The sequence below is a fragment of the Zalophus californianus genome, chromosome 7 (assembly GCF_009762305.2).
Source record: "Zalophus californianus isolate mZalCal1 chromosome 7, mZalCal1.pri.v2, whole genome shotgun sequence".
Taxonomy (NCBI): Eukaryota; Metazoa; Chordata; class Mammalia; order Carnivora; family Otariidae; genus Zalophus; species Zalophus californianus.
Window position 1 is genome coordinate 79,828,690 of NC_045601.1, and position 24,838 is coordinate 79,853,527.

General features: G+C 40.1%; 1 protein-coding gene across 4 annotated transcripts in view; it reads right to left on the bottom strand.

Moving 5' to 3' along the window:
• The window catches only part of MEI4 (meiotic double-stranded break formation protein 4), a 235,948-nt gene that overhangs the window by 175,752 nt on the left and 35,358 nt on the right, over window positions 1-24,838 (bottom strand). For all 4 annotated transcript variants that reach the window (XR_003521454.2, XM_027602392.2, XM_027602393.2 and 1 more), the window contains exon 2: window positions 22,168-22,413. Coding sequence is in view for 3 of the 4 variants with exons in the window: in XM_027602392.2 (XP_027458193.1) it covers window positions 22,168-22,399 (232 nt within the window). In the remaining variant the exon portion in view is untranslated. The remainder of the gene's footprint in view (window positions 1-22,167; window positions 22,414-24,838) is intronic.

Consider the following 24,838-nt stretch of genomic DNA (forward strand, 5'->3'; position numbering starts at 1 on the left):
TGACTGGACGAAGTCCATCCACACTAGGGTAGGTGGTCTGCTTTACTCAGTCTATTCAAATGTTACTCTTGTCCAAAACACTGTTACAGACACATCTACAATAACGTCTGACCAAATATCTGGGCACCAGGTGACGCAATCAAGTTGACACATAAAATCAACCATCATTACACATGTGAACCTGTCCTTTCCTAGTTCCCCTACCCCTGCTCTAGTTCACACCATCATCATCTCTTGCGCTGATTACTGCAATATCCTTGCCTAACCAATCTACCTGCCTTTGGTTCTGTCCTCTTCTAGGTCATATTCTGAACTGACTGGACAGTCACCCTGCTGAAATACTAGTTTGAGCACAGGGTTATCATCCTTAAAACCTTCCAACAGCTTCCTTTACCAGAGTCCTTCAAGATCCTCAGCTTGGCCCACAGAGCCTTCCACTGTGTGGCCCCTGCTTACTTCTCCAGCCTTGCCTCCATGCTCACTCTTGCTTATGTAGTAATATTAAACCCTTACAGTTTACCAAAACACACCATGCTAATTCAGTCAACTAGGCATTTGCACAAGTTGTCACCACCACGTGGGGGTGTTCTTATGCTATAACCCAGAGATGGACTGATTCCTCAAACCTTGATTCAAATCCTCCGTGAAACCTTCCCTGCTCTGCCCAGAGCAGAGGATATCATTCCCCATCTGGGCTCCCCTTACACATGCTTCTATTACTGCATTCATCAACCTGTTCTGAGTGTATGAGTGACTCCCTCTTGAAAGGGAGAGATTCTTGAGGACAGACACAGAGTTTACTAATCTGGGAATTTCTGTTGCCTGATGCCTGCCCTACTATATAGTTGGTGGTGTGAATACTTGTTGAATATACATATTAACAAAAGGTTAAATCAAACTCCATTTCTTCAAATGCACTGAAATGTCATCATGGGCATATATAACTTGTCACTACCAACTCTGATTTCTTAGAAATAATAGTCACTCACATGTACTGATGAGTTGAACAATTTTTATTAAAAGTAGTGTTTTCGCCACCTGGTGGTCAAACAGAAATTGCTATTTTCAAGTACCACGCAATTCTGAAATGACAGCACTTCACTTTAAAACAACTGTTTGTCTTCTGCCTCTGGAAGGATATGTTTTGGCATATTGCAAGGCATATTTGAGAAATGCTGACAAAGAAAAGCTTACAGTTTAGTTTAATCCCACGCTAGCTGCTGGCATCCTAATTCTATGAATACACCAAGAGAGACAGCAATGTCAAATGCATGAAATTATAAGCTAATGGAATGATTCATCTTAACAGAATTGTCTTCACCGCATTAGGTTCACAAGACAAAACAGTACATTTGTGTGTCAGCTTGGTCCAGGACTACTTGATAGTGCTATCTTTCCCATGCTCAGTGCTCAGACTCTGAGCTTCCTGCTTGTCCCCAATTCTCTCATCTCTGAGTCTGCCAGTTTAAACCTTCCTCATTGTCTTTGGCTGTCTCTTCCTGTTCCAACTTCCTGGATGTCCCCACCTTTCCTAGAGCCTCAAAGAACTCTGTTAGGCAGGCGATTCTCGAAGTTCTATGTCCCATCCTGCCTCCTCTACCAAGCTCAAGTTCCTAGCTCTCAGCATTTTAAACCACACAAGTCCAAAAGACACTGCATCCTTCACTGATACTTGGTCCGATTCCCTGATAACACTGCTATCATTCTCTGTTCCAACATTTGAAACCTAAGGGTCAACTCTGACTTCTTCCTTGATCCCCATATACACTCCATTGACAAATAATGTTGATCTTGCCTCACCTTTCTGTTCCTTAGATTCACTAAGTTTGTTCCCATTTAGGGCCATTCCCTCTGCCTGGGATGCTCCCTCCACCCTGAACCTCTCAATTTTCTCAAGGCTGGTTTCTTGTTATCATTCAAGTGTCTGTTAAAATGTCACTTCTTCAGAGAGACCTTATGTGACCAACCAGTCTAAAGAAGCCACCAGACTGGTCTCTGTCACGTCTCCCTATTTTCATTCTCTAAATCTCACTTGTCACTGCCTGATCATCTTCTGCCAGTATAATCTGTCCCACCCACAAAATATATACTCCACGATAGTCTCAGACTGCTGGTTTACTGCCATATCCCAGAGTCCGGGATATTGAGTGAGAGAGCTCAAGAGAAATTTAATCAATAAAAACCTTTTTTATATCATCTCTTTTTTCTTATGCCAAAATAATTACACATAAGATAGGGGCAATGACTGGGCTGTTCCTGTCTCTAGCTCCTCCCTCTTCCAAACAACCCTAAACATGATGCCCAATTACTGTACCCAAATCACCTGTGCCTCAGATTACCTAAAGGAACCACTTTCGGAAAGCATACTGCTTGGCACATGCATAACACACACCCAATAAATGCTAGTTTTCCTTCTATTTTCCTGCTGGAAAATCTCCAAAGGCTCCTTGCTGCCTACAGAATAAAGCATGTTTTCCACTGGCTGTCACACCTCTTTTTAATAGGCTCCAGCCTAGTTTTTCATCTTATTTTCCAGAACACCTCCTCATGCTCTGTATGCCACAAATTAGATCATTTGCCAGCAGATTCCCGTGTCTGTGCTTTACACTGTTCCCTCTTGCCTGAAATACCCTAGTATCCATATAGCTTTCTAAATCCTACCCAACCTTTAAAAGGATTTTAAAAGTCCTATTCTCTAAAACAAAATCATCACACTCTCCTCTAAACATCACTATCTTCCTCTGGACCATAGTCTCATTGGGTGTAATTAGTGATGTGATCTTGCTCCCAATAGACTGTGTGATCCTATGGGCAGGGCATAGACCCATCTCTCTTCACATTCTCCACATTGTTTGTACCGAACAGCTGCTGAATAAAAAGGGGCTAAATAAATAAACAGAATCTAATGGAAAAGTTTTTAGAACAAAATTAAAGGTTGATAAGAAAAGGCAATTGCTTTTGGATTCCGTCATCTGGGGGCAAAGATATGCAGTATAGGTGAAAAGTACAGTCCTGATTTCATTTCCTAACAAACAGGAAATACCATGTTGAGAGACAGTGAACACATATATTACAGCCCTACAGAATAACATCAAACCCATGAGAATACAACCCCCTACCAAGCGAACCAATGAATCCACCACTTCATCAGGGTGTGGATGTTACGAATGCCATGCAGAATTGGTAAAAACAATACAATCACGGACGTCAGCAATACACCACATTCATCGGCCTCCCAATGCTGTGAATGCCCAGTGACACAGCTCTCTACAACCTAGCCCCAATTAGCTTTCCTGCTGAGATCATACACATCTCCAATCTCTCCCTGCCCAAGTCTCTTTCCAAAAGAATTTGCCTGAATTTGTTTTCCACTGAGCCTCTGATGCCACTGCTTTGACTTCAGCTCTTGATCAGAGTTCCAACAGCTCACATTTGTACTGTTGAGATATTACCTTCAAGCCAGCTTGGTCCCCCAAGTCCACCCTGCTAGACAACTGAGGTTGGCATTCATTCCCACTGATGTGCCCCCTTCACTCTATCAAAAATCAGAAGCACTGAGATCTTTTACCCAGTGCGGTTTTTCCCAACCTATATCACCAGAAGGGGAACATATTCAAATGAAGTATTCCTAGGTACAATTAATCAGTGTTTCCAGGAGAGGGCTCCAGGAACTTGTATTTTTAAATAAACATCTCGGGAGTCTCAAAAGCACTACTTTGCACTACTCCCAAACTTACACACTCAGCCTGCTTCATGTGTTTCTTGCTGGGCTACAGGTCTCCTACTTATGAGATCGTACAATGGTGGTTTTCAACCTTACCTGCACACTTAGGTGACTGGAAGATTTCAAAATTCCAATGCCAGACCACACTCTATGCTAACTACCATGCCAGAATCTCAGGGGTAGAACGCAGATATCAGTATTTTTTAAAGATCCCCAGGTGATTCTATGAGAACCACGATCTTATATTAATTTATATTTGTTCTGCTTTCTTTGGATAGCAGAGAAGTGGAGTGTGACCCATTCATGCCATTTCCATTCCCATCTTCAAATCTCCCAGAAATACCTATTTCCTCTTTATCTGTTCATGTTTAATTCACTTTGAATCTTTCAGGATTCAGCTGGAATTCTACTCCCTTTTCAGGCTCATCTTTGCCACTTTATTTTCTATTTTGCAAAAGTAGAGCCTTATATATTCTAGCTGTCTCTTCCCACCTTATCTAAGCCAGCATCATGTCCCTGATGGACCACAGCCATGGACTCCTACCCAGCAGTCTGCTTCTCCTCCCACTTACATTCTCCACACAGCAACCACAGCAAAAAGTTCAAAGCTCCTGCTTCATGTTCACCAAAGGATTCCACTGTGCTTCCAGTCCTACCCACTGGAACAAGCACTGCCTCGTCTGTACTGCTGGCCTTTCTCTGGTCTCATCTCACTCCCTCTGCTGTGTGTCTGCTCACTGAGCATGCAAGCTAGTTCCTGCCTCCGGGGCCACTCAGATGCCTGCTCAGACACCTCCTTCTTGGTGAGGTCTGTCTGACCACCAAGTCTGTTAGCAACCCTGCCCCATCCACAGGCATTCCATTGCTTCAACCTGGTTTATTTTTTGCACAGCTTTTAACCCTCTCAGAATTTTTCCTGCTTATCAGTTTGCTTGTTATTGTCTGTCTCCTCCATGGGAATATCGATTCGGTTTCTTTTTTTTTTTTTGGTCACCACAACCTCCAGAAATCAGTTTTTGCTGAAGAAATGAATTAACTAATGAATGAATGACTATGAATAAATATAACCCCAAATGAAACTATATACATCATATGTAGTGTCCTTCTATGTGTCCATCTCAGGGGATCTCACCTCTCTAACCAAATAATAAACTCACAAGATACAGCAAGTAAACTTCTTCTTTTCCAACCTTGGAAGTCAAGCACAGTACTGGCCAAATATCATACATTTAAGTACTTACTTGTTGATTATTTGGGCTATTTTAGAAGATACTCACTATTGTATTGAAAAAGATAAGTTGTTTTTTTAAACTGACTTTCAGCTACCTGTAATCTTCCAACCCATAAACATCCACACCTAAATTATAATGTTTACTATATCACACCTGAACAAGCATAACAAGAAGTCTCTCATTTTAATTTACCTTCCAATTTTTTCACACTTCAATTCCATTCTCTAAATTATACCCATCTTATAAAGTACCACACAACTTGTAAACCTATTGCAGGCGTGGCCTCTATGTGGCCATCGAACTGCCTGATAGGGATTCAAGCACATTTTTGTCTAATTGATGTGCATTTGTTCAGATCAAGCAGAGAGAGATCTCAACGAGGTAACTGCTACAGGGATGGTCTAAGCCTCAGCTGCATCTCTGGAAATAAGACCTTCCTCTGACTAGAACATTTTTTAAAGCCTGCCTTGTATAGGCTCATGGGTATGGGTTCTGGTTTCAAGATTTTATTATTATTATTTTTTACATCTGATATATCGAAACCAGCCCATGAAATCTAGGCTTTCTTAAAAAGCTGTCAAACAGTGGGGCACCTGGGTGGCTCAGTCGATTGAGCATCTGACTCTTGGTTTTAGCTCAGGTCATGATCTGATGGGTCTTGAGATTGAGCCCCATGCTCAATCTCCGTGCTCAGTAGGGAGTCTGCTTGAGGATTCTCTCTCTCTGCCCCTCCCCCCACTCGCACATGCACAGGCATGCATGCTTGTACTCTCAAATAAATAAATCTTTTTTTTTAAAGCTATCAAATAGTTACTATGCACGACTAGACCCAACGTTTTACTCTAAAACCTTACTGACAACCACAGATACTAAGGAAATTGCTTTCTGAAATGGAGGAAAAGAAAACACAAAATTTAGGCAATCACAGTTATTTTGCTAGTATCATTTAAAACAGTATTTTATTTATACCCATGGGGGCAATACCAACTTTCAATACCCCCTTATTTATTTCAGAATCATTAACAGTTCAATCTGCTCCCAGGTAAATGCTAAACATGTATCTTCAAATAACTCAGGCTTCCCCAAGTCTTAGGACACACAAAACATTTATGTAATCCCTATTTATTATTTTAAAAGATTTTATCTATTTGAGAGAGAGAGAATGAGAGAGAATGAGAGAGAGAGAGAGAGAGCGAGAGCACGAGAGGGGGGAGGGTCAGAGGGAGAAGCAGACTCGCCGCTGAGCAGGGAGCCTGATGCAGATCTCGATCTCGGGACTCCAGGATCATGACCTGAGCCGAAGGCAGTCGCTTAACCAACTGAGCCACCAGGCGCCCTATGTAATCCATTTTTAATCTCCAGTTTTGGTGACTAAAGATCATGTTTCTCCCAAGTGCTGAATATTATAATACAAGCCATAATACACACATTCAAAGGGTGTCTTTCAAAGCCTTGAGGTCTCTCTCTCCAGGGTGCTAGCAATCCCCATCAAGTCTGTTAACCCATGTGAGGGGATCCTGCTCCAGGGCCCTCACTGACCTTGTAGGGGTCAGAAATCACCACTACTTTTCATACAGAGATGTCACTCCAAGAGGAATCTGATAATGGATCTTGCAGGTACCAAAAAGAAATTATAAAATGTTGGTTCATGAAATACATATTCCCTTTCCCTCCCAAATTGCAAAATACTTTTTGACCTCATAATCAGCCATTTCTGCTAAATGAATTTTATAAAAGCATAACAAGAAAAGCATTATGAAGGCTCAGAGGTGAAAAGATTATTTCATTGTAGAATCACATAAATGACCCTTTTCTTTAAAAACTCAAAAGACCTGAAACTATTGATAATACCCTAAGACTAACAGTCCAGAAATAGAGAAAGATTATAATTGGCCAATTTTGAGTCTAGGAATTAGGTGCCTTTCATTTCACCATGGAATACAACATTTGATGGATGACAATAGTTCGTCATATGCCTTACGTATATGAACTAATTACAGGCTTGTTATGAAGACAAAGAATCATTCACATGCGACATTCTGGAGACATATGCATTTCCACAACTAACCTCCCTCTTTTTAAGTATAGTCTATCTGCCAGTAAAGCCGCAAATGACAACTTTGTAAGAACATATGGATGTGGCCAAAAGTCGTATACTTAATTCCGTAGAGTGTGTTCTCTAGCATAAGGAGACAAAGTAAAAATATTCTTAATTCTGAAAAAGAGGCATAGCCAGAGACAGTTCAGTAGTCAATTATTATACCGTCAATTACGATTAAAATATAGTCTTGTGAGTAGTAAAAAGGAGAGCTCAAAGTCAATTTTTTGCAGACACCTTATTGCTAACCAAGCAGAACTCATTTCCACTGATTTTTACTATTGTGATAATCCTGAAAACAAAGTCCATTCTCAGGGGTTTTCTCTGGTGTTCGTAACTTGTGAGGCCAAGTTATAAAGCAGTACAGCATAGCTTTAGTATTATCGTTCATTCACCCATCACTCATTGTAAAAATCAGTGGCCTAGGAAATTAAATAAACTTGACCACAAGAACAACATAATCTCAACATTAAAAATGAAATTAAGACATATTTTTCAGGGAGAAAATAAACCAAACTTAATATATTCTGCCTTGTTAGAATAGATGATTTCACAGAACATATACTATATTCAGCGCTACAATGTAAAGGCATTGAAATAAGGGCTGGGAGGACCGAAATGGTAAATAAGAATATATGGATATGGCCTAAAGTCATATACCTAGTTGGCAGACCTCCTACCATCAAAGAACTAAGAAAAAGGCAAGCCAACAACTAATTCTACTACAAAGCAAAAGGCATTAGTGTCAAGCAAAGGTACCAAGCTACAGGTGATTTGGTAGAGAAACACAAAGTAGTTCAAACTGGGGAAAAGCCAGAAAGGTTTCATATAGTACAAGTATCATGGGATCACAGTGCTTTCATTAGGGAGGACTTTCATACCAGGAAGGTGCATGAACAAGGGCACAGAAGCGGGGGCCTGACGAACGGCTCAGGGAAAGTGCGACTAGAGCAGAGGGAAAGCAGAGGTGTAGGAGAGTAAGGGACAGGGCTGACAGACTCTGGGTTCACCATGGGAAAGAATTTGAATGTAACCTGTACCTAGACAACGGAAAACTATCTACTGCTTATAACATGATTTATTAACTGTATCTTAAGAAAAACTGCAGAGGCAAAAAAAAAAAAAAAAAAAAAAAAACAAGGGTGACAGATAAACTGACCCATAGAAACCTTTTGAAACAGTCAAGGAGTGATGATGTTTTCCTCAAGAGAGAGAAATCGTAGGGTCCATTGTGGAAGAACAGTGAAAATTACATGATGGAGAAATCAAAACAGGACAGAAATCAAATCAGAAATCAAAACAGGACAGAAATCAAATCAGATTTTTGTAACAATACAGAGACAGAGAATGAAAATCAAGTTCTCTTAACATCTCTCTCAAAATAATTAAACAGGATAACAGCTGAATTCCTACAAACTTTTCTAAGCAGGTTACTCCCAGAAGAAATCAGACTGCCAGGCCTGAGGATCTTCCACTTCTGCTACTGGACTGGAACTGAGAACAATTTTACTACTGGGAAGAAAAAACTCACACATGCCCTTAAACCTCCGTTCTTTTCTTTCCCACAGGTATAGTCTGTTAAACCAGACAGATCCAGGTGTTTGCAAGACAGAATTAAACAATAAAATCCTCATGTCCAAAAAAAAAAAAAAATTAGGTTCTGCTGCTGCTAAGCAATCAATGACAATTCCCATCAGACTATCAAGGCCAAGGAGGAAGGAAACTGGTATTTAATTTTTACTCATGTGTTAGGGAACTCAGTGCCAAGCATTCCCCATTAACCTCGATTGCTTGTCATTATCATTCTCACCATCATCTTCATTTCACATCTGCCTAAAAGAACTTATCTAATGTTGGTAGAGCTGAGATTCAACCCAGATTCATCTAACTCCAATCCTCTTGCTCTTCCCAATGAGCAATCTACCTCTAGAATTTGTCTTCAGCAACCCTTCCCATCATCAATAACACCTCCTCTCCCTTTGTTGGATCTTTCTTTCCTCATTTACGAATGGGCATTCTTAAATTAATCATTGAGCATCTCTTGTATGCTTGACCTTGATGAGGATCATTCATTAGTGCATTAAATTGTTTTATATTAAACAGGGTGCTCTAGGCATTGCCCTTTCCTTATTTAAAGGTGTGTCAGAATGGATGTTACAATCACATCATTTCTATTTACTTCCAAGATGCCTTCTGGTAAACCAATCATTCCATGATATTCATGCCATAAAAACTGAGTGTCTGCTACTTTCCAATAAATGCAAAAAATTTTAAGTAGTTGGAGGAAAAAAAGTATTTACTACAGAACTATCTATATTTTCTTAATCATTTAAGTAATTTTAATAGCTGAGGATTCTCAGTAAAGTTGTTAACAGTATTAAAATCAGAATCATAAATTATGACCATGTTGCCACAAGGTTTATAGTGTAACAACTAAGGGGTGTGTGTGTGTGTGTATAACTAAGTGCCCTATTAATTACTTACTTATAAGTCATGCAGTAGAAAACATCTCTGCATCAACGGACACAGGCTTTCTCAGAAATGCCTCAAAGTATTGCCAATAAGATTTCATAGCCAACTTATATGGGAAGTCACCTATTACACGTGAGTTGACAGAAGGAATAATACTTGCACCTTTCTCTAGAGGCTTTTTGACTCATCATGGGCTGCTCAGTATTACTTCTAACTCAAGGACCTGAAGACTACAGAAATTATGGCAATCATATAAGGAGATCCATTTTAAAAGCCTATAACTGTTCAATAAGCTATCTACTATAATAAATAAATAATACTGAAGGAAGGGCAGAAATATAACTACCCCTAATTTTTAAAAACATATGCCTTATGATATTGCTTTTACAGGATAAAGGGAGCTATCTACTACTATTTACCCTAACAGAAGCAAAAAGGTAGATTGGAATAAACGCCAGTTTTCATTTTATAGTTGCCCACTATTCACACAAAAGAGCTTAGGATCCCCCACCAAGGGCCCAACTCCAAACCCATCCATGCCCCAAGCACATGCAAACGTGTACAAAGGCAACTGAATGGTCCTTCCCTCAACTGCCCACAGACGTGCCATCCCCTCTCCCCAGTGTCCTCCATGCTCTCAAATCTCACATTAAAGGACATTAGTCAGATGTTTCCCCCATAAGAGCCAAAACCAATGTCTTCTACTCTTTCTAATAAAGAACTGCAGCATACTACAGAGAAAACCCTAGTAAAATAAGAGAATTAAAACTAGGTGGGATTAACAATGAAAACTAGTAATAAGAGCATTTGAGTTAAATACAGAATATAAATGTTTGCCTTAAACCAGTGGTTCTCAATCCTGGCCATACTGTAGAATAACCTAGCGACTGTCAAAGAATACTGATGCTTCAGTCCAACCCCCAGAGATTCTGATGTAACTAGCCTGGGGGGCAACCCAGGCATCAGGATTTTTAAGAGTCCCCCAGGTGATGCTAATGCATGGGCAGGGTTCAGGGCCACAGCCTGGAACTCTAGCCTTATGTCTACCAACACTAAGGAGACAAAACCTTTCAGAAAGACATTTTAAAAACAAAAATAAAATTTTAAATTTAAAATTGCAAATCTGATTAATGGTACTCTTCTATTTCACACAGACCTATAGGTACCAAAGGCCTCGATTCGTATGGCATTTGCTGTTAAAAAGGTAGGTTAAGCGGCTAAGTTTGTTATCACTGCGTTAACCATCACAGACACCTGTGCACAGACAAGGCACTTCTTTAAAGAAAACTTTCAGAGGGACTGGAAAAGTGCAGCTCACCGAGGCATGCAGTTCTCCAGGTCCAGCCCCTGCAGTACCGGCTCACCCCACCAGACATCGGAGAGCTGCAGGCACGGCCACACAAAGCAGCCCACCAGCATGGACTTGGCCTACTTTGGACTGACTCCTGCTTGGAAATTACAGATATGATGAGACGCCTTGCAGTTCACGGGATAAAGAATAATCAGATGAGGATAAATACTTCATAAAATACACAGGTGGAAATAACTTCAGAGTCATTAAAGGCACAATTATTAGCAAAATTAGGTATTAAAGTATGAGAAATACCCTCTAATTTGTATGACCTGGGTTGAAGAATAAGGTCATTTTTTTCCAAAACATTATTTTACAGAAAGAATGGACAAATGACACTAAATTCCAGGGGGAAAGGAATCTGTTATTAGAGTAATAATGGGAGGGAGGAAACATGACTAAATTCTGCATATTCTGCTTTATTGATGAATTAGAAAAACTTCAAATACAATAAAAAGTATGTAGAAAGACCAGAAGCATTGTTCAAATTTTTATCAGTTTCTTCACCACGTGGTTATTTGTCAAACTGATATAAAATGTTGACATTATGCATGTCTTACATTGCATTTTACATAGAAAAGCCTGCCTTAGCTCATGAAAATTATTTCTGCTACAAATATTTATAAGCCTCATCAGAAGTGATAATTCAAATATCAAGCCCAGAAACATCTTTGAAAAACTACTGTGTGAAAGATCTTGCTGAATCAAGCACCAAGGGAGGGCACAAAAGCAACGGAGTCTTTGTTCTTCGTGTGACTTATTAATTAAAAGAATAATGAGGAATTTTTATAGCTAGGCTTGTGCAAGCATTAAGAACCAGCTTTCTCTGGACACAATCCTTCCCTTGTTTATTTACTTCAAAGCATAAAACTTGGCAGACATGGCCTGAATGTATTAAAGACACATAGATAATATTTCTCTCTGACTCCGAGAGAAGCGGGAGAGACAGAAAACAAGAAAAATTATCACATGCTTCCTATAGAATGGATGATGTGAAACAACGGATTCACTGAAGGCTGAGAACAGCACACACACCCTACAGCTGAGCACTCTCTGATGCATTTCCTCACATTCACTCAAAGACAAGCTTACAAGCAATTTCAATTTTAAAATTCACATAAATGATGTTTCCAAAACAGGAGACTCGAGTGGAAAGACCACCATTTCCCTGCAGCATAAGCAAAGAGTAAAGCTGCCCCTCCTTGTAAGGAGCGTTATTACACAAATCACCCAAGAACCAAGGGCGTCCCATGTGCACGTGCACGGCACCTCCCCTACACATACTCCCCAGCACTGCACCTTGCTGCTGGTTTTCTGCTTTCACTGAGACATTTGCTTCGTCTTCACATTCAATTTAGGAGTTCATTCAAATTCACTTTGTACTGAAGGTAGAGCTATTTAGTCCTCCGTAGGGCCCAGAATATAATGCAAGTATGTGTGTTCCACGAGCATGATACAAAACTTTATTTATGAATAAATGTGTTTTTATGCCTGCAACATGCTAGAATTCATTTACAGCAATATATTTCTTTTTAGCTATGTTACGTTATGTACTTTTTAAGGATTGGCAAAATGGTACAGTTTAATCAGATTTAAGGTTTTCTACTGATTTACAGGATACAATATCTTGCATTTCTGATCCCCAACTTTTCTCCTACAAGATGTCTTTAAAATTACTTGAAATACATATTCAAAAGGATGCTTCCCCTGCAAAAAGGGGAGGGGCTGTCTTATACACCACACACCTTATATACTGGGAAATATATATTCAGACTCCTCAATGACAGAACATATCAGCACTTATGAGGAAAGGATGTGGGAAGTAAGGATGGAGGGAGGGAGAGAGGGAAAGGGTGATAAGGAGGGAAGAGAGAGGTTCTCCTAGAACAAAAATCAACAGTACACACTCCTTGGATTCCTACTATATTTATATACACACTTCATTGAACAGTATGAAACACAGTTGTTAGGGTGATGTTAATGTTACTATTGTTGGTTCATTTTCTCTAATTTCTACTATCTTCCTCAGCTCTATCAGGTTCTAAATAAACACTCTATTCTATGGTGACCAGGGTTAAATATTATCGATTGGGATTATGAAATCTTTCAGAGGCTGGCCTACAAATCCTTCTTGATTTGTCACTCAGATGGTTTGGACAGGGGATGAATAGGTCTCTACCGACCCATTTTTCCAGAGAAGTCTTACTATGTTCCCTGAATATATATTTCACTTTCATTTGTTTAAACCAGTGGTTCTCAAACTTCAGTTTTCATCAGAATCACCTGGAGGGTTTGTTAAATCACAGGCTGCTGGGCTCTACCCTCAGTTTCTGATTATGTAACAGGTGGGCTCTGAGAATCTGCATTTTTAACAAGGTCTCACCTGATGCTGATGCAACTGGTCTGGGGACCACACTTTGAGAACCACCGGTTTAAGAAAGCTCCCTACTGGAAAGGCACTGTTCTAGGATTTTACAAGAACTCCACTCCATTTACTACCCATTTTAACCTTTGGCACGTTACTTAACTCTGCTTTCCCCATTTCTTTTTCTACAACCAGGGCAGGGGGCGGGGAGGACTCCGACAAGACTTGCAGCAGCAGGCAAAGAAATGCAATAATGAAAATCCAAAAGCAGTTTGAAACAACAACAAAACAACAAGACAGATTTAAGGGACACTGGAGGAGGAGAAGGGAACAAGAATGAACTTCAAAGGACAGCTGCAAGGAACGAACTCAGCACAAACACGAATAAAGGGGCACATATTCCTACCTTCAAGAGCCTCAGAAGAAGAAATGTCGGCCCCTGCTTGAGGTCCAGGGCCAGGCCCACCACTCATGCTCTGTATTTCTTCTGGGTTTCAGGCCCCAAAGCCCTGTGATTTCTTTATTATCCTCTTCTGTTCAAACCTTTCACCTTCCTCTCTCTGCTAATTCCTTCCTACCCAAGTACCAGTGTGTGGCCATCTTTTCTATCTTCACAACAACAACAAACAACTTTCTCTCCCCCTTGCCCCCTCTCCAACTACCAACCTATCTCTTCTCCTTCCCTTCACAAACTCCACCCCCAAATTAATCCACAGTCCTTTGCTACTCAAACTATGCTCCTCAGACCAGCACTATCAACATCACCTGGGAGCGTACCAGCACTGCAGGATCTCAAGCCTACTCCCATTTACCCTATTTACCTGTTTTCCTTCTTGCTTTGATAATGGAATTGATATTACTCCATTAATTTTCCCTGTCTAAACTACAGTCTACAGCTATCTAACTGGATTTTACTCACTCCACATTGAATTTATTCTAAAAAAAATTTCCCAAGATGTCTAGGACCCAAATATTAAATTCAGACTCCTCAATGGTACCTTTAGATTTCTAAAAGAATCTAAAAAATCAAATACAGACACACAGCAGGGCATTTAAAAATGCAGACAAAACCTGCAAAAAAAATAAATATAATCCTAAGTATAAGGACCAACTGAAGTTTACTACAGGTTAAACTAGTCAAAGAAAATCACACTGAGAAAAGATCCTGGAATTCAAAGAAAGATACTTTGAATAGTTTTAGCTTTTGTTCCATAGGTGAGAATCCAAAAATTGTCACTCTTCATTTCTTCATTTATTCTATTCTGATCAAATTACCGTATGAATAGATGGCTCACTCAAAGGGAGGAGCCCTGATACTCAGCCTGCCTTAGTGAGTTTCTCCTTCCCTGGGGTGTTTTGGTCTTGCCCTCCTGATCCTGCTCCCGGCACTGGAGAAGTTTGGTAGATCCCCAGAAATGACAGATCAGCCCGGCCACCTTGTTCCAGGTATTAACATTCACATAAAACATGTTGAAACTTATCCATTCAACAAATATCCCCAAGCACCCCACCACCCCATGCCAGGCACTGTGCTAACCCCAGAAATAGAGCAGTGATGAGAAAAAGCACACTCCTTCAAGCATGGAGTTTAGGTCCTACAGGGAAGACAGGCTGATTAAACAATTATAAATTGGCTCACAAATGCTGTGAAAAGTACAGAATAGTATGCTTCCCCCAGCAGGAGAATCTAATCTAGTCTAAGGAGGCAGTCAGCAAAGGCAGAAAGGGTATTAAAACTATATCAAAAAAAAAAAAAGAATAGTGCCCAACCGGACAAAAGGGATTGAGAGACTATATCCTGCAGAGAGAAACAACAGGTGTAAAAAGCCTTGAGCTGAAAGAGAACAAGGTGGATTCGAGTAAGTGAAAGACGTTTCATGTGTTGCAGTGCAGAATGTGGAGGACACAGTGACAGGATGGGCTAGAGAAGGAGGCAAGCGCCAAACTGTGTAGAAGCCTGTAGCTTATTTTAAGGGCTGTGGATTTATCCTACAATGAGAGGACCTGAGTCTGGGCTGCAGCCTAGATTCGAAAGTGGCAAGGCTGCAACCGTAAACATGGAGTCTAATTGAGATAAATCAGGCAGGGCCAAGGAAGTGGCACTGCAAGGGAGAGAAATGGAAAGAATCCAGAGATACACAGAAAGTAGAGGCACCCTAATTAGAGGATTACCTGGACATTCACAATACCTTCCAGGAACCCAGCTCAGGCAAAAAAGACAGTTGCATCACACAGCGGGACGCAGAGCCCCGCACCAGGAGGAGGTGTGGCAGGGCTGATGACGTCCATCTGGAACACGGAACACAGCACACCTCGGGACCCCCGGCTGCCCTCACCTGAGCCCAGCCTCTCGCCTCTTCCAGGCCCAGGACCAAGCTGGTGGGTGTTCGGCCCTTCCCACCATTCCTACCAGAGCCAGCTCTTCTTACAACTGACATGTTTTCATTTCTAAACGGCTGCCTTGTCACTAGCAAAGCCATTTAAGATTCGGAGCTTTTATTTAGCCTTAACTTTAATTTCTTTGTATGTTGATGGTCTCTAACATCAAAATATTAATTCAATTTTTACATAATGAGTAAAGCATGTCTAATGTGTAATTATCAATGTGCTTTAAGTTATTTTGGAGCCTTTCATTAGATTCCATATTAAATTAGCGGCACATTTCCTGATGTTTACATACATTGTGCATGTATGTTTTAAATCAACTGCAATTTTAAGGAAATTTGTATTATAAAAGCTTATATCAAAACTAAGAAGGGAAATGCTTATGCATTCATTTTCTGTGCTCTTTCAGCACCTGTGCAACAGTGAAGGCCACCCCCCCCACCTATAAATGCTGAGCTCCAAAGCTAGTGACTGTAGGTCAGTTATTTGAGATGTGTCCTCAGTATGTGGTTTGGGACAGGCTGGGATGGGACAGAGGCTGAGTGGGCCTGGGCTGGAAAAGTAGCAGTTGGGAGACAAAGACAGGCTCCAAGCTGGGTCTGGCGAGGTACACACAGGCAAAGGCTAACCGGACCCTTTCTGACCTCCCGTCAACACTGATCTAGCTAAAAGTCTTTTCCTGAATCCAAACTCACACAACAGAAGTAGGGTCTGGGGCAGGCATGGGAACACTGAGGATTTGATCCTCAGAGTATAAAACAGGAAAGGAGACAACAGGCAAGGAGATGCATAAACTGAAACACTGTCAGCTAGAGGGGAGGGAAGCTCCTAAAGCCATCTGGTTGGTCAGCTGTTTCCCAAGACCTAAAACACAGAAGGGCTAAGTCCAGCTCCAAAAGTCATTATGCTGCTGCTGTGCACACCACCGCCACCCACCCCCAAGGACTCTACACAGTCGCTCTGAATTCAAGGAACATTTACTAAATAAGCATGGAAATCGGTGAACTGTTCTGGTTTAATTTGCTCTTTCTTTTCCCTCTAGCCAGTTGCTCCTCCAGTAGCCTAGCTATCATTTACGAAGACACCAAATACATAAATTGTAGGGGGAAAAGCATACACTTGACACTTCATCTATCTACTTCCCTCCAGGGAATGCCAAATTACTGTATAATTATACCTGTCCAGATTCCTCTTGCCTGCTCCACTTTCTCACACACACATACTCAAATTTTAATCCAAAGTCTGCTCACTGAAGTTCTGTACCATTATTCCCACTAACAAAGCCCTATTCCTGTCACCATGTCCCGTTCAACCCCTAGTCAACATTTAAGAACAGCCACTGGCACCTTCCTGGCCAGTCTCTAGGCTCTGGGTCTTCCTCACCTACCAACTCAGACACAGATGAAATTCTTGCCAACATTATGAGGCCATCCTTAACGGGAAGCTGTTCTAGATTAAAGAACATAGTTTTTCTCACTGATTTTGTCCCATATAGATCAAGAAGACTCTTGGCAGAAGAAAAAGTAGGGCCATTCTAAATTATTCATGACCCCCGCCCCTTCCCCACTCTATAAATTAGGATGCACTCAGATACATGGAAGAGAACACATGACAACAATGCCTTAAACTCTTGCTTATCTTTTTAAACATTCCTAATAAAGTCATCCTAGCGTTGCTTTGACTGCTCAGCAATGTCGAAAAGGACCCAGGTCCTTTTGCTCCGACTATTTCACTACCCTTAGCATGCTGGCCATTAATTTTTCAATATTGCCTCGCAGTTGCAAATTGGCTACCACAGATCCAGGCATCATCGTATCTTCAACTGGCAGTTCTGCATGCAGAAAACAAGTGGTTGAGGTTAAAAAAAAAAAAAAAAGGAAAGAAAGAAAAATTTAATTGCTCTCTTTCATGAGCCTCAATCTCTTTATACAGAGAGGCAAATCTTTATCAAAGGCTCAGAAGATTGCTTTTTACCTTTAATTGGCCCCTGCCCAACCTTAGAACAACATTGGCAAAACAAATCTAAGCCTTTCATGGATTAACCCACTGGGAATAAGCACATCTCTGCCAAAACAAAATTAGAGTGCTTCAGAAAGGGAAGTAGGAAGCTAGATACTGAGTAGACAACTAACCATGCCTACCAGCCATCACCCAAACTGACTTTGAGAAATGTGTCACTGGATTATCTGGGCTTCTTTGATCCTTCCTCCCTTCCTTCCTCCCACTACTAAGGAGCATTTAAGTAAAATTACAATGTGGCATAATTCTAAGAGCGAGTTCCATTTATCCCTTCTGTGTACAGTCTAGTCCTTTAATAAATGTAATAAGGAAGTAGATATCTCTCTCTCTGAAGCTGTAGAAAAATAAATCTGAATAAAGAAACAGCTGAGTTACTGAAATGCTGTATAAACTACGTCATGCTTTTTTATTTGTTTACTTTGCCATTTCAGCTCTGCTTTATTGAATTCTGGGTTGCTCGGTTGCTTCAATGGATAGTTGATGCTGTAAATTAAGTTCCCAAGCCTCTCTGTCAAGAAGCAGTCCATTCAGCATTTATTGAGGGCCAGCTGTCTCTAGCCACTTCAGAAGAGTTGCATATGGAAAGCAACCCCGAAAATTCCAGGAGAAAATCTTGAATCATATAAACATATCTATTATATAGTTTTGATTCTCAGGTATGGAGTTTTCTTAGAGCAAGTCAGTCTTTCAAATTATACATATTTAAATAATGCTGTGTTCCTTTATTTCCCTATCAATCTAATATCCCCCCTTTGTTAGGTTTTGTTCTGTCCCCTTTAATAGTGACTCTATTTATCGGAATCTACCTGTTCCTCATTTTTCAAGTTTAAGCTAACAGATGGAGAGACAAGTTTCTTACCAACATCTGTGCAGAAACGCTTTACCTATAGCTCCTGCTGTGACTAAAACTGACTTTAATTGTAGGGTATTTGAAAATTTCTCTCACAGGTGCTGCAAGTGCAAGTTTTCAGTGTGAGAACAAGTTCTCACCTAGGCTCTCACTGTCAGGTACATTCGTGTTCCAAACAAATCACCCACACCACTAGAGCAGTGGTATAAACAGACCCTTGACAGTAAACCACAGTTTTGATATCACAGATGTTTATAAGAGTCTGTTTAAGATTACTGGAAATTTTTATGTGTGTGGCATTATATTAATCATATAACTGCACCTAAAATAATTAAGAATATTGATTGCATTTGCATTCATTGAGTACAAAGAGCCCATTACCTAGAAAGACTCTAGAGAGACTAAACTGTGGCTAGAAATTGTATAACACCATTTTCACTCACATAATAATGAGATTTTAGTAACATCTGGGTATTAGATTAACGAGTTTTCCTGATAATACCCAAAACTAAAGTGAGTACCCTATTACTCATAGCAGGCATGTGTGCATCACACCTGCACACCCCTAAAGTGACAGTCATAGTCCTTCCATGGCTCCTTTCCCTCTGCCCACCCCTGGGATGTTGGGATCCCCAGTGCCAGGCACCCCCCCAACCCCCGCAACCCTCAGCTCTGTTCTCCCTGTGAGTCTCATCTATGGCTAGAACTTCAATCATGATTTAAATGTCAGTGGATCCTAAGTCTGTGTTCTCTATTTCCAGCCTGCTCATCCCCTTTGACTTTAAGGACCATCCTTCCACCTTCCTTCTATGTAATCCCTGTATATTCAGGGATCGGGGATTAGCCTACACTCAGACAAACCTGAACTCAATTTTTTATCATATAAATTTATTTCAGTGTTCACTATCCATACTCAAAGCATTGCAATAAATTCAATAAACTGGGATTGGAAACCTTATTATCCCAAATCCGTCTATGTCCCTTAATCACACTCTGAAATCATTCACAAATATCTGAAGTGTCTACTCTAAAATCATGCATATATGTCTGACCTTTTAGTTCTCACTATCATAGATTGATTTCAATTCATCATTCTTCATATGGGTTTTGGTAAATATGTTTAAAACCGGTCTCCTTGCTTCCAATCACTGCTATGGCCAGAAACATCCTCTCTGCCCCACTTCCATGTGATAAATATTTATTGAGCACCTGCTGTATGTCAGGGTTTGGGGTGGGCATTGAGTAGAGAGTGCTGAGCAAATCAAAACCCACTACTCAGTGAACTTAAACTCTAGCTCAGGAGATAAGCTAGCAATTACATAAACAAACAATCCACAGGGGATGTTTGGGTAAAGAAAAACTAGTGGGGAGTGCTATGTATATAGAGCGGTCAGAGAGGAGGTATCATTTAAAATAAGACCTCTAGAAAGGGAAGAAACCAGTCACAAAGAGATTCAAAAAGAAGCACATAACAAAGGTCCAATGCTGGAAGGAAGCCCATAGTGACTGGGGCCCTGTATACAATGGGGTGGTTGTATGAGACAAGGTGGGAGAGGTAAACAGAGGTGAAATCACTCACAGCATCACAGCCCCTGATTACAAGGCTGAATCAAATGTGAAGCAAAATTGGGAGCTGGGGAAGGGTTTTAGGCAAAGGATTTTACATTCTTTAAAAATCACCAGAATTGTTTACCAATCCCAATATGAGGGTCAATCCTCTGCATCAAAAAAATTATATGGCTCCTGATGAATGGAGTGACCACATTTCCAGCATGCTCAGGAGTTGGTTTCCACCTGTCGTCCTAGTATAATCATTAACAGTTCCCTACTTTCACTCTCACAAGGGCCCTAGGGAGACAATAAATTGTATGGTCAACTTAGTGATAGGAAATAAACTAAAACAGTCCTTAGGCTGTCATTCAAGGCCCTTCTGAACCTGGTCCCAATTCACTTCTCTTCCTTTCTTCCTCATGGTGTTCTGGTCACTTCTGAAATGTAATGCTGACAGTATCCTAAATGGCACTTGTATTCTTTACTGCTCTGCCTTTGGTCATGTTCCTGCTTCTTGCTGCACGCTCCGTGACCATGCCTAGTAGACAGAACCTTGAGGGCCAGACCTGAGAAGTCTTCAAAACCAGGCAGAATGAATGGCTTCTTCCTCTGTGCTCTGTCGGTATCTTTATTAAAGCATTTATCACACTGGGTTAATTATTTATAGGTCTATCGTCCCTGCTAGAATGGTAGGTACTTAATGGCAAGGACAGCACCTCCTCTTACGTGTTTTTTGGGTCCCCACCACCCACTGCATACGTGGTACATAGCTGGTACATGATATATGATTGCTAGATGAATTATTTAATATAAATGCAACATAACATACATAGTAAAATAATAAGGTTAACTAAAGAGATTTTAAATTTTATCCAGTAAGTTAAAACATTATTGCCTTCACATCTAGATATTTTCATTCTCCAACTTCATCCCAATAGCTAATGTAGCCTCATTCATCAGGAAGTAACAATAAACGTTTAATGAATGACTACAAGTAAAAAAAAAAAAATCTTTATAGGGCAAGAAGTCTAGTTTTAGGAAACTAAACAATTTCTAAATAATTGTGAAGATGAAATAAACCAGAATTGGTATAACCACTGTGGAAAATGGTATGGAGGTTCCTCAAAAAGTTAAAAATAGAAATATCATATGATTTAATAATTCCATTATTGTATATTTACCCAGAGAAAACTAAAACCCTAACAAGAAAAGGTTTATGCACCCCTATGTTATTGCAGCATTATTTACAATAGTCAAGACATGGAAGCAACCTAAGTGTCCATCAATAGACAAATGGATAAGGAAAATGTTATACATACACGTAGACACACATACACGAACACACACACACACACACACACACACACACACACACAGGAATATTACACAGCCATAAGAAAGGATGAGATCAAGCCATTTGAGGCAACATGGAAGGACCCAGACAGCATTATACTAAGCAAAATAAGTGAGACGGAGAACAATAAATACCATATGATTCCACTCATAAACAGAATCTAAAAAAAAATAAACAAACAAAAAGCAGAATCAGACCCATAAATACAGACAACAAACTGATGGTTGCCAGAGGGGAGGGGGCTGGGAGACTGGGCAAAATGGGTGAGGGAGAGGGGGAGATACAGCCTTCCAGTGATGGAACGAGTAAGTCCTGGGAATAAAAGGCACAGCATAAGGAATACAGTCAATGATATTGTAATAGTGGCATAACGGGAGAGATGGTAGCCACACTTCTGGTGAATACAGCATAATGTAGAGGGTTGTCAAATCACTAAACTGTATACCTGAAAATAATGTAACATTGTGTGTCAGCTATACTCAATTTTTTAAAAAAATTAAATTAAATTAGAAGTAAACAATAAAGGGGCACCTGGGTGGTTCAGTCACTTGGGCAACCAATTCTTAGTAGCTCAGCTCATGATCTCAGGGTCATGAAATTGAGCCACGTGTTGGGCTCAGCACTCTGCACTGAGTCTGCTTGAGATTCTCTCCCTCTCCCTCTGCTCCTCCCCTCTCCACTTGCTCGTTCTCTCTAAAATGGATAAATAAGTCTTTTTAAAAAAAGTAAATAATAAAGACCCAGAATGACGTTTTCATACACTCACCACTCTTAAACACTCCCGCATGCATCCTGCTCAGAAGAAGTTTGTGGCGTAATTGCAGAACTTCAGCTTCCAAGGCTTGAACTTTTGATCTCCATGTTGACTCCTGCTCAGACACCACCTTTGCAAGGTGCTCTGTATATTCTCTGCTGCTTGTGTCTGCTGGTGTTGAGCGGATAATTGCCAAGGCCAGAGCCAGCTTTGATGTTCTCAAATACCATATTTGATCATCCATCCTGGCTTCTGTCCCTATCATTTAGTAAGAAAAAAAGTTGCAGAAATTTCTTTTAACTTTTGTAGTGCATTTCATTTGCTCAAAATTGATTTTGCAGAGTAACGTTAATTAATAAGTTTGTTAAAGAACTTGACACTAAGTAACAGAAAAAATTTTTCAGGAACTGAAGAGAGTATGAAAAAATATGCAAAAGAAAAATGCATACACATGCATATTAAGTGTATTAAGATTCAAAACAGTAGGTTCAGACAATTTGACAAATTCCTGGGGTGGAAAAAACACACATTAATTCATTTAGTGTTTTCTAACCAGAGGCACACATCAGAATCTCTAAGGGAGCTTTAAATATACATACATATACATATATCTAGAGGTCCCATCTCCCCAAAATTCAGATCCAGCAAATCTGGGAAGGGCACTGAGGCTTTTACATTCTGAAAGGAGTTAACTCTGTAATCAGAACCACTAGATTATAAATCATTTAAATGTAAACCCTTCTTGGGCACCTGGGTGGCTCAGTTGGTTAAGCAACTGCCTTTGGCTCGGGTCATGATCCTGGAATCCTGGGATCGAGTACCACATCGGGCTCCCTGCTCGGCGGGGAGTCTGCTTCTCCCTCTGACCCTCTTTCCTCGCGTGCTCTTTATCTCTCATTCTCTCTCTCTCAAATAAATAAATAAAAAATCTTAAAAAAAAATGTAAACCCTTCTCCTCCAACCCATTCTGCTAAGTCTTACAGTACCTGCTTCCCAGTCCTGCATTACTATTCCTGCCTTTAACCAGGCCCCTTCAATCTATACTAAGAACAATCCTTAAAATATTTGCATCATTTAAGTTGTGGCCATGCTCTGATTCTGCACCTCCAAAGATTTCCAATTGCCACTTCCAAACCAGCACTGTATTGCAGTCTGACTCTAGGAATTTATTTGTGAGGACATGACAGACCGTTGCATTCACTGGATGAATACGATGACCCTTACTGAGGTATAAACACCCAGTGGGCCTCCACAAGGGGGAGCTTTGCACATAAAATGTGCTACATAAAGATTCATATGATTAGTACAATGGTCCAGAGAATTTAGGACCTTTGGTTGCCACATCTATAACAAATTCAAATTCTTTACTCCACATTTCAAACTTTATTTTGTTCAATTTCTCAAGCCTATCCTTCCACTGCAGTTAAATCATACTCACACAAACAGATGCACTCAGCCTAAGCTCATTCCCATTCACATCGCTGCTCCTGAATTTTCCCCCATTGTGACATCCTGACTCTCATAGCTGCCAAAGCCCTGGTGGTGCATCCTTCAAAGAACAGTTCATACACCACCATATACAATCTTTTCAGATTTATTACCACCTACAAAACTGTTTACCTATCTGATATTCTATAGTTTAGCACTGAAAATACACAAGCTAAGAGGAAGCATAATACTGCTTTATTATAATCAGAGATCAACACAAAAATGTATGTACGATATGTTCATAACAGAATAATTTATAATTGAAAACTAGGACCAACAAATAGTAAAGTAAATAATGATATGACCATTCAAATGAGTATCATCTATTAAAATAGGGGTTTTCAGAGATATTTTTTATTACCATGAGAAAGTACTAATGACATGCTGAGTGGAAAAACAGTGAGGACATAAAACTATATGTATAATAGGATCCCAATTATATAAAAAATGGGAAATACAAAAAATGTAAATAGGATTTATCTCTACTATATAATTATCGGTGATTTTTATTATCTTACAGATACTTCTCTAAATTTTCCTAATCTTTGACAATGAACATATATCAAATTATAATTAGAGAAAAATTATGAAGAATAGATTTCCAAAAGCAAAGTACAGCTGCCATATTTTTAGCCTTTCGCAGCTGTATAATATACCCAGGACCGGATGCTGCTATTAAGATAGACAAACTAATTAGAATTATAGCTGCACTTATTTTAGCTTTCACAGCCACCATGTCACTTGGCTGGTTCATCCCTCATCTGCTGTGTCATCGATGGGGACCAGACTCCGTGTCTCCCAGTGCTTCGGGAGAGCACCTGTGTACAGAGAGCACACAGCCTGGATGACCTTCCTAAAGAAGTAAGCTGACCACCAGACATAATAGTACCAACTAAAGATAACAATAACAATAATGAAAATAATAGCCTATTTAAAGTGTTTTGGCTAGAACATGAGCTGACATTCAATTATGAATGGTGGCAATCTAGGCTAAAAACTAAAAAGAAAAAAAAACCTGTTTATTAGTACAAGAGAATAAAATTCTCTGGATAAGAGAAACACAGAAAACGACCTGTCATCTTGCAAAGATATTTAATTAATTGATTTAAGTGAGCTGATTAATTAAATGTTCTGATTTTTAGTCATCATATGTGATTCGCTAATAGTCTTAAAATAATGCTGAGTGTCAGTCAAC